Here is a 17,434-nt window from a genome sequence, read left to right on the forward strand (position 1 = left end):
GATGTGGTGGCCAAGTCACTGAATCCCGCCAGCCCAGTCCCACCTATGGGGTGCTCCAACACCAGCCCCCCGGCCCCGAACCCAGCGCCGGGCTGGGGAAGAGGCCGCCATCTTGTTCCGTCCCTCGCACCCTCTTGGTGTCGCAGGCGGCAGATCTATGCAATCCGCATCGGTGGGGCTTCGTTATGCAGCCCAGGCATGCCGCAGCATCTCAGCTTTCGATCGCTGTCGAGTGGATCGCGTAGATCTGGCGTTCACGCAGGCATTTTCAGTGGCGACGTGACACCAGCCGGGAGCTCTCACAGAGCACGTCCGACTGCCATGGCTCCAAGCCACGCCCCCCGACCTTTTTCACTTTGTGATCTGAACTACTGATATCGTCCAAATCTCTTAAGTCATCAACTACAAAGCTATACTTCACAGGGAGATTTATTAAGATCACAACACCTCAAACCATATTAGTGTTGGAATCATTAAGTGTTAGAATAACCACAGAATAGTTCCACTAAGTATCTTTATTAAAGTTCCTATTGCAGTATAAGCTTTCTTTCTTCCAAGGGTGAATGTAGCAATCTGTTTTATAGTAAGCGTGTGAGACAATATTTAAGTAGGTTTTACTTGCTTAGTGTGCCTTTCAAAGGCCTAATCGTATATGTGCGTACTTGCCTGTCTAACATGAATTATCGCCAGTGTTCTGTGTGGACTCGTACTCCAAGAAGACTGACAACCCTCCTGAAACTAGTCCTTGCTGCTCTGCTGCCTTAAATTGACGATTTGGCTGAAATATGTGCCTCCCTGTGCAACATAATAGGGTGGCATCCCAGGATGGATTTCGGAACTTCATCTTAACAATAATCCAGTCAAGAAACACAGTAAACATTTATGAGCAATCCTAGAAATGGATCACTATCCCTTAGTAAGTCCAGTCCTGAGATGAAATGGGGGCCTATAGTCACTAGTTCCACAAATTATAATTTTCAGGTAGGTTTACTGTTGGATATTGTGATTGTGTTGCAAAAACCAGGAAATGTTCAGTAAGTATTTCTCACAGTCCCACTACACTAGAGAAGGGGTTGCATGACCAGACCACCGTCAATCTTAGTGAGGCATGGGAGGGATAGGGCCAGGTCTTAACACCCATGCAACCTATGGAGGAGGCAATTGCTGCTGTGACGTAGCTCAAGAGAAAGCTGGTCAGTCAACCAGTGGTCCAGGGACACTTCAAAAGGATAAGAAGGCACATATTCTCAAGCAGGGGTTGGGACTGGTTATTGCTGATGGTGCAAGTGTTGGAACACTGACCAGGGGCCTTGAGATCAGGGCAGTGGAGCAGTGCTTAACCAGAATGTGGCTGCAGGAAATACTGGCGTTGTAGAATTTTTATTTTTGCACCTTGCCCTATATAGATTTCCACTGGACACCATTTATTTTTGCTTGTTTGGACCCTGTCCTGTAGAGCCTTGTGATTTGATGGATTTCTACAATCTGGCCTGGCAGAAAGAATCTAGGAGGCAATGCTAGTTATATTGAACAGGTCCTCGGAGATTAGCCACAACTCAATCAAGGCATGTGGATGGCAATCAAGGCTTATTCTCAGGAGTGAGCTGGGTTAGGGGTCGAGACCACACAGTGAAATCTACAATGATTCTACTTAGACAGATAAAGTACAAAAAGACTATTTTAACCCCTAAAACACACTAGAGCAATGAGTCAAGCAGGTTATCACACATTCTAAATATAAAACATGTAGACAGTCAGTTAGGAAATACATTGAATAGTTACAGTGCACCATATACCTGAGAGGAAATGTAAGTAGTTGGGCAATTGTATAACCATTCCACAGGAATAGAAGCCTTATCTTTAGAAGTCTAACCCTAAGTTCAATGGGGCGTTGTGCCCAAAAAGTTCACAAAGTACCTTAAGAAGATGGGAAAAATGTAGGTAGTGTCCCTGTGGGTGTGAAGATTGTTCCAGAAGTTGTTGAAAAGATTTACTTTACCTTTACTTTTCCTAGTTTCTAGAGCAGCTTTTTCAACAAACATTTAAAAAGCAATGCAATTGATTAATAAATCTAAGTTCTTCACAAACTTTATAATGGGGGAGATTGGGGGGGGTGGCAGTGGGGGCACCGGTAAGTATTGAGACGACTCACTGCCCTTACTCTGATTATCCCAAAGGACTTGGCAGGTTAAATGGGTCACTGGAGGTAGATTTTCCCACCATTGATCCAGTAGAAGATGCGGATGCCAGCACGGTTTTGGTTCGGTCCAAGAGCTCAGTGCAACCCTTTCCAACAGAGTAATGTAGCAGTTAACGTTGCAGGACACTATAAGATGGGGGTTGGGGAGCGGGGGGGTTGGCTGGTTCCATCGACAGTCACCGCACACGGGTGACAGCGGGCATCTTAGTTGTTGCAAACAGAGGAAGCCTTCCAGAACATGATCTGTCAATGGTGGAATGCTGAACCAGGCGACTTGTAGGGCTATCTGGAGACAGCGAAGTTCCAGGCCAATATGAGGAACGGTGATGCTTCTAGCACAGTAGTTCAAAACTGAGCTGGTCAGTCCACTGGGTTGTCCAGGGACACCTCTGAAGACTCTGGGCTGCAGGGTCGTGGGAAGATGTGTAGACTGGTTGTTCCCACCAGTCCAAAGAGTCAAAGCAAGGGTCTTCTGAGATCCAGCAGTGCTTGACCGGGACAGCAGCAAGAATGGTCACTGGGCCTCTTCAGGATTCGTCCTCTGGTCTTCTGTCTGCACAGTACAAAGGATACTTGGTTCCTCGTCTGATCTGCTGGTATGGCGCATAACAAATTCAGGTGAGTGATCAAGCTTGACTCTCCAGTGGCAAGGACCTGCACCACTGATGCACACCACCAGTGGTCCAATCAGGAACCACTGTAGAGCTAACTCATGCATGCACACTAGACAAACTGGCACCAGTATATTTATTGGGGCCAGTCAGTCCCAGCCCACTTTCTGAGCCCATACACACATGGCATGCACAAGCCTGCAAAAACAGCCGCTTTCCCGAGCAAATGCATGGCCAATAAAGGGAATTCCTGACCTTTAGAAGGCAGGAAGATGGCCAAAGAACAAGCGAACAATCTCATGGCACGCCATTTTAGGACACTAGACACAGTAGCCAAACACGGTTAAAGCAAGTGAGCAAACAAAAAATATAGCAAAAATGGTAAAACTAACTGCTGCCACCAACCAGCTTGTCTTTAGGCAAGTAACCAATAATCTCTATGGTAAAAGTGTAGGGTGATACAAAAGTATCACCATTGCACTGCATTGAAAGATGCTGTGTGCAATATGAAAAAGTTAACAAAACTGAACATGTCAAAAGACAAAAAGAAAGCTGTTTCACAGTGCGGACAGTCTGAAGGACTAGGCCGTTTCCCCATTACAAATGTGCAAAAGGCCAGTAAAGTTAAGCTGAAGCCTTCACTTCTCTGCCAAATGTTACGACAAGGTGTAAAACAAAAGCAAAAAGGTTTTGGGGGACCATAGAATATGGAGGAAAAGTTGTCCAAAGGAGAAACTTTCTGATCTGCGACTGTTGAACTTTTTCTTTGAACTATTTTACTAAGGTAAGTAAATGTGTTTTTATATTTCAGGTAAATCTACCAGTTTGACGACCTAAAGGTGAGTGGAATGGAATGCAGGAGACAAAGGCACTAGTTTCCAATGTTATCCTATGGAGGACAGGGTACGGACAGATGTACTGTTTACTTACCCCCTTGACTCAGATTTTCTCGGATGTCTTGAGGGAGCGTCTGTGGGTCACTTGCGGTTCCTTCTGCTTTTGGTTTCTGAGAGATGCCCAGGAGTTGTGGGTTTGTGGATTCTTCTGGTCGGGTGCAGCTGCAAGATGCAACATCTGCCGATGAAGAAATGCAAGAAACACTACTGCAGACCTCACCAGGACACTTGACAGGTTGGAGGAATGTGAATTCCGGGTACTCTGTGCACACATGCGACGACAGGTGCCCTCGAAGTCGCAGAAGCTGCTTCACAAGAAAATTCCTTAAGGCTGGGACGTTGAAATTCTGGGAAGAGGAGACTTGTGGCACAGACTGGCATTCACTGAAGTTCTGGGTTTGAACATTGGAACAATGATATTTCTGATGGATAGCCCATGAGGGAGCTGGCCAGTCCACTGGGCAGTCCAGGGACACTTCGGAAAGCTCAGAAGGGCAGGATCCTCGAAGGTGTTTAGACTAGTTGGTTCCACTAGTCCAAGGGTTTAGGCATCGCTCAAGGTCTCCTGAGATCCGGTAATCACACAGGGCTTCACAATGCTGGACACGGGAAGGGATGGTGGGCCACTCCAAGAGTCTTCTTTGGATCTTCAGCAGGCTGTGCTGCTTCGAGGGCTTTTCGGCTCCAATGATTATCTCAAGAAACGGCTGCTGAAGACCTCTTAAACAAAACCCGAGCTGGAATCAAGTACAAGCCCACCCATGGCAAGAATCTGCACCGTACAAGCAGCCAGTAGTTGTCCAATCAGGAACACCTACTGGTTTCACATTTGCCTCACACCTAGGCTCTCTGCCAACACGGATGTGGAGTTGGACAAGATGGCCCCACCCCCTTCTTGGGCCACACACAGTCATCACTAACCCGCAAAAGAAGCATCTTTCCCGAGCAATTGCATGACCTAAGGAATTTCCTGTCCTGGCAAAGCAGGAAGAAAGCCAAAGAGCAATCGCAAAATCACGGCACGGCCATTTTAGGGCACTAGCCACATTTAGTAGCCATGCGCTGTAACATCGTATGAGCACATGCCACCAGCTCATCTTTAGACAAATCTAAAAGTAACCAATTCCCAAGTGTAAAAAGCTTTGGTGATGGAAAAGTATCCCCATTGCACTGCATTTTAAGAAGCTGTGTGCAAGGTTACAAAGTGACAAAAATGTAAACTGTTAAAAGGGAAAAAGTTTACCTGTAGTGATGGTCTGATGGACTGATCAGTTTCCCTATAACAATGAGTAAAAGGCAAAGCGAGTGAAGCTGAAGGCTTTGCTTAACTTCAAAAAGGCAAATCCGGTTCAGAACCAGAGCAAAAAAGAAAATACGGAGGAAAAGTTGGAAAATCTTTTCTAACCCTGCTTTTGCCTGTCTTGCTTATTCTTATTGGGGAAAAGACTGGTCCATACGACTGTTAGTACTGAGACTGTCTCGCTGTATGAATGTTTGTATTGTTACAACTGCACACCTCACCTTACAGTGAAGTGCAGTTAGTTTATTTTGTATAATGGCTTTTTGGTTACTTTTCATGTGCCCAAGACAAACTGGTTGAAGCTGTGATGTATTGTTTATTTTACTCATGCACTTTAGCATTTACTCTAAATGGCTACTAAAGGAGGCTAGCATCGTTTCATCGCTGTGCCACAAGGTTTTTTGCTTGTTCTTTGGCTGTATTATTTGGCCATCTTCCTGCCTTCTTAGGTCAAGAAATACCTTGTATGGAGATCCCTTTCACAGGAAAAGCTTTGGCACGCGTTGTGATGTGTGTGTGCGTACTAGAGAAGGTGGGCCGGGACGGTGTGGTCCCAATGCACATCTTTGGTGCTCGAAAGTTTATTGGTGTGCAGATGTGATGACTGTTCAGATTGAGTTCTAAACTCTGACCTATTGGACTGAGTTTAGGAGGCCATACAAGTAATAGTGAACAGGGGGATCTCAGAGTGTAGCCAAACCAATCAATGTAACATGGAGAATAGGCAAGGCTAAGTCTCAGGTGTGTGGTCAGGAGTCAACAATGAGTCCACAGTGAAATATGCAAGGATTACACTTAGTAAGTATAAAACGACTATTGGCTAAGAAATACTAGAAAGATTAATCAAACAGGTGATGTTATCACATATTTCTGATGCTTGTGAATCTGCTTAGAATCGCATGCTATGCCTATAGTCCGACATCTAGTGGTAATCGGAGTATTGCATCTTTCTGCAAAGATAGAAAAGGGACATTTGTTATGATGAATTTTCATTTCAGTGCTAATTTCCTCCCACCTTAGAGACCCCAACTCTTTTACTGGACTTAAAACGTTTTCATTTTAATTCCTGAGTGAATGGCACCTTTTTCTCTGTCCATGTGTTTTTTTCCTTTACTGGGATTGTATGTTTTCACTGTTTTTGGAGTCTGAAACTCTGTAGGCATCTGCTTTTTACAGTAATTTGTCTTTGAAATTGTTGCTCTCACAAGCTCCTCCCTGCAATTGAGGCAGACTGCCCCAATGCGTCATGCCAACATCTGGGTACCTTGAAATTCAGCAAGTGGTTCATGCAGAGTGCAAAAACCGGCATCCCAGATGCTGTTGTAGCACCAAGTGGGTCTAGTTCGCACAAGTCTGAGGCAATGAAACGGTCAACACCGCTCCTGGGGTACTTGCCAATGCAGGATCTAAGACCAGGAGTACTGTACCCACAGACCTAAATCACCAATCCTCTTTCGTGCCCAAATTAAGAATCATGGAATAAAGTACCCCTGGCAAACTTGAATAAACATTCAATCTCTTAAAAAATGAATTTGATGTACGGTGGTCGACCGGTAAACTGAAACCTTTCCGGGTATATCAATCTCAACTTTCTAGGCAAATGATTCCAATATATTGATGCACACCATGTTCTATACACAATCAAAATTATATTTGTCCTGATTGTTCCCCTAGCCTGACATGTGTTTCGCTTGGAGAGTCCAATTCATTGTCCATTGCAGCGAGCTTCTTCAGAGGCTAAGCAGTCTCCTTAAACACCATAAAATCAATGTTCAACCTGAATTAATAGCGAATGAAGTTTCCTGTCCACAAAGCACAGACAAAAAAGAACATCGTCGTTTAATGGTTTATCATTCTGCTACTTCATTTAAACTTCTACTGATGTCGTGCGTATGTCATTTTATTGCAATGTTCAAAATGCTTGTGCCGTTTGCTTAATGTTGGAGAACATAAATGAAGAACATTTCCCGGCCGATTGGTTTCCTTAATGCCACTTGAAGACTTTCAAAATTAACTAGTATTCAGTTATTCGTTAATGTGAGAGTGGTTAGTCATATTAAGCAAAAACATAGTTTGAAAAAACATTTTGTCCTATGCCACTTGCTGCTAATATATATTACTAGGGTGATCCCTTCTGCTGGTAATAGTCTACGTGCTGTACACTTTTGTTTCACTTAGTGAGTTTGTTCAATGATGCATTCCTTATATATTGAGAAAGTCTTCAATTTAGGTTGTCTTGAAAGGCGTTTCATAGTTTGCTTGTGCTCCCTTCATTCTTAGTAGCACAGTTGTGCCCCGTCTTGCATCTAAAATTAAAGCAAGTATCTGCCGATTCAGGTAAGGATCTCACACGTGGTATAGTTTAGGACTTTAAACCTTACACTGGCATACTGAGCAAACTGATTTGGTGTGGAGCATCCCAGCTCTGTTGGCAGGACTACTCCAGCTATGTTTCCACTTGTGGGACACACTGTACTTTGTTTCTTTTTTGGTCTTGTCCAAATCGAGCCTGCTGGAGGAAAGAGAATTTGAACATTTGTTGGATAGTCCCTTCAGGTTAGGCAAAGGGTGCAACTGACTTCCTCTTGCTCTAGTAGATGGGAAGGGGACTTCCAAAGTCTTTAGCTATGTCAATACTGGAAGACTGGGTCTAGGAGCATTTCATGTTCCAGCATCGTGAATCTTCATCTGATCTTAAGGTTTTAGCATACTTTACCTCCCCTTACTTGTCCCTCAGTGTCTTCCAGTAAACTAAGACAAGTTGTTCAGTTTCATGGTCAATTGGTGTTGAGGGAACCCAGAGTCCAATCGGAGCTTTGCATCCAATTGTTGGTTGGCAGATGCATTCTAACTTATCAGGATTCTTCACACATTCTTAGGCATATGTGGAGTCACAACTGAATGCAGACACCATTTATCAAATTTGGCCTATGAGTCTGTTGACTCGGACCTTGGCCCCCAGAGCCATTTTCATATTTGGCTACGTTTATCTCCATTTCAGCATTGGAAGGGTGCTTTTCTGCAGGACTTTGTTGAGATTTACATGGGGTTCTCATTTCTAAGCTTACCCCCTGATACGGCAGGACTGCACCAACTTAAAAGCAGGAAAAAAGGTTTCCATCAACCACCGTTGCCTTAAAACCCAGCAATGAGAGGTTATGCTTAAGTAGTACAGTATACCTTGACTTTGAGGCACTTGTAGAAGCAAGTACTGTGTATTCCCCAAGAAGGGACCATAAATCCATAGTTTAGCACTGTTGAGGGAAGAATTATGCCAGAGTGACCATTAAGGACGTGTCATATGTGCTGTGGTATTGTGTTTGTACATCAACAGGTTTCTTTGCAGAGAAATTCTGAATGAAAAAATGACCTGAAAAAACTGTTGTTGATGTAAGGACATAGAACCTGGTGCTATTATACAATTGTGTTGTATAGTGGTCTAGTATTATGCTGTTACTATATAATGACTGCAACTGTTTATACTTCATGTAATTGTATTCAGTTCTGTGGTTTGTGCGCGACTGACTGTAGTGTGAGGTTATTGGTGTTAAAGTAACATGGTTCCATCTGTATGGCCTTTGATGTTGTATTGTTTATGTGCAATAGAGTAAGAGTTTGGTGATGTTTCTTGAGTTGGGTTGAGTGTGGCCAGCTATTGCACAATTTTATTGTTATGGAGAAATCTGTGCGGCTGCATTTAAGAGTGGTGTTTGTACATAGTGTTTTCTTTGTTTGCATTTGGTTTCAGTGCATGTTCAGTCTTGATTTCTTGCACTTGCATGTTAGATGTACTTGTATAAAATGCACTCTTGGTCATCAGTTGCTTAGTTTGTAAAGTGCAGGAAGCACTTGCTAAAGTTTTCCTGTTCAAGAAACATCCAAGTTTGATTTTTGTGCTCTACTAATCCCCCCATCCCTTTTCACTTTTTAGCGACAAGAACCACATGCACTTTGGTGCCATTACCTGTGCTATGGGGATCCGCTTCAAGTCCTATTGCTCCAATCTGGTGCGCACCTTAATGGTAGACCCCCCGCAAGAAGTGCAGGACAACTACACCTTCCTGCTGCAGCTTCAGGAGGAGATGCTAAAGGAGCTAAAGCACGGTGAGTGTTAACTTCCCAACACCGTGCTGGTGTCGTGCTGCTAATCGATCTTCACCAATGGAAATAAGTGTTAAGTTTAACTTCGCTTAGGATTGCTTAGCCCATGTTTCTGCTCTACAAGTAGTGACTATTAACTTGATGTCTGCATTCAACTCTTTATTATGAAATGTTTTGGATTTATTTGGCTATGATCTGTCATCTGGGTTTCCTTCATTGGCTTTTGTTTATTTGTCATGCATTTGGAATATCTGCCGCCTGCCTCAACTACCTGACCCCAAAGCCACATTTTTATGTATTTCAGTGTTAAGATGGATTTCTAGAATCTGGCCTCGTGGACATATTTTAGGAGGTTGTTCTAGTGAACAGTGGAGCTTTGACAGATTAGCCAAAACCCATCAAGGTAGCAATGGAAAGCTGTCCAGGCTAGTCTTAGGAGTGTGAGTGGAAAGGCCCACAATGAGTCCACACAGTGAAGCGCACAATAATTCAATTTGGACGGGTATGTCAAAAATACTTATAGGCACAAAAACACATACTAGAAAAAGAAATAAGCAGGTAGTAATATCACACAATATTCAATGATCAAACATATATTTCACCTTTTTAGGTTTGTAGGAATGCATACATTAACTTGGACAACTAAAAGAAGGTAAGTTGTAATACAGTAAAATGAAACAAGTTCACAAGAGGTATGCCCTATAAGTCCAGTCCCTATGATGTATTGGGCCTTGTTCCCAAAAGGCACAAAGCGCCTTCTTCGGAGAGGGGACAGATGCAGTAAGAGTTTTTGTGGTGGTGGAAATCTTCCAGAAGATATTCATCAAGTTACAGGCATGTAAAATATTTCCCGATGCTTGTGAATCTGCTTAGATTCACATGCTGTGCATATAGTCCGACATCTTGTTGGGTGCATTTAAAGGCCCCAAATAGAAGTCCCTTTCACATGAATAGCTCAAGTAAAGTTAAAGAGCCATGTGGAAAGGAGCCTACTTGTCATTACCAATGAACAAGCAGCATTTTAATGTACTAATGAGGAGGAATTAAAGATCCCTGTCGCATGGTAAACCGGATTTTCAAACATTGAAAACAAAAACTGCCTGCACATGTGTGCGCAAATAAAAACGGTTTGAAAAAAATAAAACTGAAAATAATCCCTGCTCACAGAAAAATGTCAGGAAAACAAAACGTGTGGGTTGACAAAAGCAATTTTTATTATGTTTCACCTACAAAACTCCAGTGACATTTGAAGAGCCTCTTTGTCTGCATGGAAAATGTCAGGCTAAGGCAGACCCTGTTTCTGGCCGTGGACAAAATTTCACAAAGGAAAACTCCCACTTCCCGCCTGGATGTCGCAACTCCCATCTGACCACCCGCAATAAAAATGTGCTGCTAAAGGCGTCAAAATTCAATGTTCTCCACATCTGCTGGCTATGAAAGCAGGGACTTCAAAGAAATTCACCCTTGGCTGGAGCACAACTAATACATGTGAAAATGGGGGCACCCACTTCAAAGAGCAAGCCTCTAACACAAAGGAGACTGTTTAAGGTACAGGCTGACCCAGTCAAAACAAATGACAGGAAGGCAGAAACTCATAAAACACAATTGAGCAAGGTGACGCGAGTACAACTAAAGATTAGACCCTCTCACTCCTGGATTTCAATAAAGTCACTTGATTTGATTGAAAACTACTGCAAGCCTTGTTTAATTTGTGTGCAGCAGGTGTTATGATACACCTGAACATTAAGACATAGGATATTCAACATGAAACATACATGGTATAGTACATGAGTAGCAGTGTCCAAATCAGCAATATTTGGAATACAAATTTAAGCAATTACATTTGCTATGTATCCTAGCGGGGGTGACATGAGAAATATGATATGGCATTCATAACGCGCCTATACACAGGTGTTTAAATGCTGGAATTGCCTGGTCAGATGCACATATATGTGAAACAAAAGGTTGAAAGACCACACAACAGGTCAACACAAGTGTTTGTCATTTAGCTAAACTTGAGCTGTGGATTAGTAGGCCTTCATCAGGACGGATACATTCTTATGCGTGAAGAATCCTATGTGATCGTAATCATAAGGCACGTTGGCGTAAGTCATCTGAGTGTCTATGTACACCGATGGGAGCAGATAAATGGTTGTTCTGCATGGAGGTCATAAAAGTAAACCGCCTGTGTTATGGAATGGATCCACAGTAGGGGGCGTGTTAAATACAGCCTGGTTTAATGCATCCACCAAGATAAAAAAAATTGAATGATGACTGGAAGTTAGCAAGAAGTCTACTTCAAACAATGTAAAGGGGACATTGTCACCAAAGCACGCCATGTAAGATGGCGTGTGCTGAAAAGGTAAAACACAAGTCTTAAAAAGGAGATGACCACTCTCGCACTGGTAATCATAAGCACCAACCAGTGAGCCCAAAATGAGATTCTAAAAGGGACCCTAGTTGTCCCTGGCAGCACGCCACATATGGCATGGGGTGCTCCCATAGGAAAGCATGGAAGCTAAAACTAAGGGTAGAGGTCCCGCCACACTAACCTTAGGAAAAAGGGCTAGTGGCCCCAGAAGGAAACCTAATGCAGGCGGTGAGTGAGAGAAGCGTTATTCGCCTTCAAATTCAAAGAAATATTAGTAACTCCAATAGTAGTGCTTGGAGGATCAGGGCATGGAGGTTAAGGTTTGCAAAATGCTCCCCCGAACACCTGTGACTTTCAGCTGTCCAATGCCAGCATCAGTCTCACCAGAGCGCAGAACTGCTGACTAGCCGGACCTACTCCTGATGCTCTGCATCAGTGACTCCTACACCCTCTCCAATGGAACCAAGACACCAAACATGTGGTACAGTGAATTCAGGTGCCTTTGCTGGTCCCAGACAATATAACAGTAAAGTGGATTGGTTAACATGTCTGTCCATCCCACCTTACCTCAATAGTGTACAGTCATTGCCCTACCTCTCCCTTGCCTGACCATGAGAAGTGGATTGTGGTCTAATTGACCCCCCTCCCCCCAGGCTTTACCGGTGGTGGTGGCGGTGGTAGGGGAGTTTTCCTAAAGTCCACGGGTAAGACTTTGTAAAACCATCACAATGGAATGTCTCCAACTCTGTCTGTACTACTCATGGAACCTAGGTAGTGGCAGAGCAGTCAGGCTTATCAGAGGAAGAATTGAGATGTAGATAAGTACACTGAACCCAGTTAGTGATGTAATTCAAAGAAACACAGATGTATATAAAATATATATTTTACACGAGATGTTTTAAAATACTTGGCACATTAAATCAACACATAAGATTACTTGTATATACTTTTTTTTAAAGGCCACTGCTTAGTTTGTAGTTGCTCGCAGTTAAAATTGTTACAGCTTTTTAATCTGGCATTGGAACCCCTCATTGTATACCTTGAACAAGAACATAGCCTTCACGGCCTTCGTTTTGGGGATAGTGAGGTAAAAGGTTTGTTACACCGATGACACGACTATTGTTTTATCTAATCCAGCGGAGGGATGTGAGAAACTTAAATGTATGTTTGAGGAGGTGAGTCAGCAATCAGGCCACAAGATTAATTTGGAGTAAACAGTAGTCTTCCCTCTGGATGTTAGTACTCCACGAAATGTTTTGGGCTCCTGAAACTGTCACTGGGAAATGGGGACAGCAAAGTATCTGGGTATTTAATTGGTTCGGGACTTGAAAAGGATGGTTGAGTTTAATGTATTGAGAATATTGGAGATTATCAAAAGGGACATATTAAAGTGGGGCCAATTGAAGATTGGGTTATGGGCCAAGGATAATGCCATAAAAATGGTAAGTTTGCCAAAGATTCTCTATTTCATACAATCCATCCCTCTGAAATTCAAAAAAAGGCCATTTCTCCTGTTGAGTCTTTCAAGAATTTCTTTGGGGAGAAGGAAATAGGCAGAAGGTACCTAAATACATTTTGATATGTCCGGTGAAGGACGGGGGGTTTGGGTATCCAAACCTGATGAATTATTGCACTGGTTTTGTTCTGAAAAAGGTGACTTGTTACTTCTCTGAAGTGGACAGTTATGTTCTCAATTGGCATATTATTGAGAGTGCCCAATTTTCACCTTACGCTCTTAGAGATATGTACTCTATGTCAAAAATACCAAATTTGGTGACGAAACTACCTACTATGTACGCTACTAGGGAGGCGTTACAGTGCTTTATGCAGAATGCTGGGGATAATATCTGGATGCATTATGAGGCATCTTTGTGGCATAATGTAGGGTTGCAAGTGCGGATAGACCCTTATGCTGGAAAAGTTGGATCAGTAGGGGCATACTTAATAATCGTGATGTGTGGCAAAATAATCACATGATTCCCTTTGACCGATTGAGAGCGTCTTTTGTGATTGGGGCTAGGGAAAGAGAACGTTATGAGACTTTGAAAGCCCTTTTGATGGAAAGGACAAGAATGTTGGATGAGGTTATGAAAGAGGCCTTCAGTGTGTGAGATTCTTCGCTCTACCCTGTGTGCTGTTTCCATGTACATGAGGTTGATGCCGATGGGAGGGACGGATGTGGAGTTGTGGGATAAGCTTCGCCAGGCTTGGATCAATGATCTTGGTACAGATATTCCTGTGAAGGAATGGAACTTTTTGCTTTGTGTAGGGGTGCGAGCAAAATGGATTTACGGCTGCGATACATCAGGCAAAGGATTCTTTACAGATTATATTGGACACCAGCTAAAATGGCTAGATTAGGGCTTTTAGATACTGACTCTTGTTGGTGTTGTGGAGGTAGCGCAGGGTCCTTAATGCATATGCTGTGGGAATGCTCAAGAGTGTCTGATTTTTGGTCAGATGTATTGGATATCAATGTGGAGGAGAGGCTTCCACGTACTTTCTCCTCAACAATCTTATCTAATGGAGGAAGGGGGGATCGGGCCAGGGGTAAACAGATTGGATCAATATAGTTTTAGTATTAGCGGCAAAGCAAACATTACGTGTCTGGAAGTCGAGAAAGAAACCAAGTGTGGAGGAGTGGTTATTGGATGTGCAAACCTTGTCGAACTATAAGAAAGTTAAAGGCATGGTCTAGTAAAAAAATGTATTTAAAAAAATAGGCAACATAAAAAAAATACTAGCATTCTCTTTTTTAAAACTTCCTATGTAACATTTTGAGCTATTCAAGCTCAAAATTTGCAAAAGCAAGCACATGGGCGCATCCATTTTGTGAAATGGATGCCCTCCTGTGCTGGCTTTTGCAGCACTAATGAAGGAAAAGCCAGCCAGCTGTAGTAAACAAAAGCAACCGCTGGGTTGCTCAAAATTTTACATAGGAAGTTTTAAAAAAGAGAATGCTAGTATTTTTTTTTTTGTTGCCTTTCTATTTTTTAAATAAACTTTTTTACTAGACCATGCCTTTAAGTTATCCAGACAGGGAAGAGAGGGTCATTACTCTTGGATTCGGGGACCTTTTAATGATTTATACTGTTAGAAAGCGCAGTGTCAGATATTCGATTTCTGTTACTTTGGGTGGGGGAGTGTCTTTATGGAGGTTTGGAGCTGTGAGTTGTGCGTTTTGTCTTGTGTTCTATATTAATTACATGATTGTAAAATAGTGCTCTACATTGGTCGTTCTATATTTTTATGAATTTCACTAGATTTCTGAATTATTCCTAGTAATATACATTTTGCAATCTGAATGTAATGTTACGTTACGGAGATGAAACTGTTCTGTTTTAAACAATAAATAAAATGATTAGAAATTGTTACAGCTTTTGACACTAATGACAGTTTGACCATATTAGTTATATATACGCCCCCCTTTTTCTTCCCCGGTAAGGTAGCTCAGCGGGTTAGGCGCTCGCTGCTGCCATCTGAGCGTGATAAGGCCAACTCAGCCTATCATCCTTCTGAGGTCGATAAATGACTTCCAATTTTGGTTGGGTGATATTGTATGTAAATGTGCTCTGTAAAGCGCTTTGGATTAAGGCGCTGTATAAATAACACATCAATATGATAACGTGCTCTTGCACACACAGATATACAGTAATTGTATTTAGTTAGCAAAACCAAATAAGATAATCTTTTTGTAAGGAAAACGGTTGATAGTCAAACTATAGCAAAGCTTAAGGTTATAGACCGTTTCAGCGCAAGTTAACTCAAAGTCCAATTCACAACCCTAATCAAAAGGCAGTTCGGAGAGGGCTCAGTCTTTTCCAAGCATTGTTGGGGAGAATTTTACTTTCTGTGCCAATTCCCTTTAACCTTGGAGACCCCAGCTCTTTTGCTGGACTGTGGGATTTTGAATTTTAACACCGGAGTGACTTTTATTCTCACTCGAGTTTTTTCTTACTAGGATTTTTGTGTTACTTACTGTTTAATGGGGTCTGGTAAACTCCATAGGCATCTGCTTTTACATTGTGACAGCACCTTTTGTGCAGTGCTAGTGAAGTCCCTTGGCCTTCTCTCAATTTTTAACTACATTTACTTGGGTGGACTACTGTTCCCAAGAATAGTAAGATCCCTGTCTTAACTTTTCTTTTGTGGGCCCTGCACACACCACCCTATGGAGTTCTGGAGGGTTACATAGTAACTCCTTTATCACACTTCTCATGTAACATTTTGTTACACTAACTTGAGCGGTTGGTGGTAGTGGTTTATTTTTTATTACGTTTTGCCATGTATCTGCAGGCTAATTCCTCAGCTGCAGTACAGCACCCAAGGGTGACTATTTTCCCCAAATGGCCCCTGTGTTCTTTTTTCACCATTTCTTGTCAGTTAGTTATTGGGCTTTTACTGTTTGAATCGAGTTTGAGTCCTTTGCGCATTTTGCCTTTGGCGGGCCTCTGCTCTGAAGCCTGCCCAGGCTCCAGTGTGTCTGTAAAGGCCGAAGGTGAGGGAGGGTCCCAAAACTTCCCTGTCCTGTGTCTGAATGAAACCAGTTCTGTTTGACCGGCTGGCTGTCCAACAGGACAGCCTCCCTGCTGGGTGATTGTCGGCCTAGGGCTGTGAATGAATGGGAACTTGCTTAAAAGGCAAGGTTTTTGGGACTAGATTAGAGTCGACCACTGGAGGACGACATCCGACGAAGACGTGAAGAGGCACCAGCTGCACCATCCTGGGCCGTGAGGTGCCTGGTGAAGCCCTGCAGCTGTGCTTACTCCGTTTTTGTTTTGACTGGGAAGACTCGCAATGGACGACATCCTCCCTTGGGCTGATGGGACCAACTAGTCTTGTCGTCATCTTCATTTTTTGCGTAGCCCCTGACTTGCTGTGTCTTTCCAAGGCTGCAGAATCCCAATGCCCGGGGACCACTGACCATCATAGAGTGCATTGCCTTCGGAAGTGCGAATCTGGCCAAAACTTTGTGGGCATCGAGAAGACCATACAGAAGCAGGAAATCTTCATCCAGAGTCCCTTCGCCCGAGTCCAGGACCGAGGGATCATGTAATCTCTAACCAGAGCTGTTCGTTCTTCTTTGGTGCTGAGAAAAAGGCAGCTGAATCAAGGAGAATCCATTTCTGCAGAGCCCCTCACTCGAGTGCTGCAGCAGAAGCCCGCCAGACTTCCTCTCTTTCGTCACCAAAACTAAGGACCAGGAACAAGGGTCTGCTACACTGCAACAGGAAGGCATCGAGCTGGAACACATTCTTCAGTTCACAGGTACTGTGGAGCTTGGGACACATCTACCTTTTCGCCAATTGTGGTGCTTCCTAGCTTGGAATACTATTTTGCCCTCTCTTGAGTTGACCTCAAATCACTTGCACTGGCCTTCCAGCTTGTACTTCTTTAAGGTGGCTCCTCTTGAGCTTCTGTGATTATTCTATTTCAACTACAGACTTGTAAAACATATTTTCAAAGAGAGCTTCAGAACTTAGAACTAGCCCATTGACTGGCTGTCCTGGCTCCCTAAAGGCCTCCCCTTCTGAACCTATTGGCTTTGGCAGTGCTTGTTCCCTTACAGGTTTTGATATGACATTTATAACACTCTGGAGCGACTTCTTGGCTCCAGATGAGCAATACATTTTCTCCCCACAGTACCTTTGGTTTGAAGAAATGTTTGTGGCTGGATTCTCCTTGATGTGTCAGCACTGGAACTGACATCCGGATTCCTTGGTCTGGTGACGGAAGGCAGGACAAGGGACTAGATCTCTCAGCAGTTGTCTCGAGGGAAGTCCTCTGGCACATATTTAATCAGCTTCTCTGGTCAGTCTGCGGTTTTGGCGCCTTTCTTGCAGCACCAACAAAGGACACCTTTCGCCTGGTCAATCTTTTTCGATTCCTGGAGTCCTGCACTCTGGTGAGGGAACTTTAATGAGTGGGATTGTGTCTCTGGAGGTTAACCTGGAG

The 17,434-nt window shown here is 43.3% G+C and overlaps 1 protein-coding gene across 2 annotated transcripts in view; it reads left to right on the forward strand.

Annotated features, from left to right (window-relative positions):
- SUPT16H (SPT16 homolog, facilitates chromatin remodeling subunit) overlaps nucleotides 1-17,434 on the forward strand; it is a 979,449-nt gene that overhangs the window by 284,797 nt on the left and 677,218 nt on the right. For both annotated transcript variants that reach the window (XM_069642728.1, XM_069642729.1), the window contains exon 7: nucleotides 8,939-9,111. In XM_069642728.1, the coding sequence (XP_069498829.1) occupies nucleotides 8,939-9,111 (173 nt within the window). The remainder of the gene's footprint in view (nucleotides 1-8,938; nucleotides 9,112-17,434) is intronic.

This window comes from Ambystoma mexicanum, unplaced genomic scaffold (assembly GCF_040938575.1).
Source record: "Ambystoma mexicanum isolate Mex_15411 unplaced genomic scaffold, UKY_AmexF1_1 Mex_scaf45, whole genome shotgun sequence".
In the NCBI taxonomy this organism is placed as follows: domain Eukaryota; kingdom Metazoa; phylum Chordata; class Amphibia; order Caudata; family Ambystomatidae; genus Ambystoma; species Ambystoma mexicanum.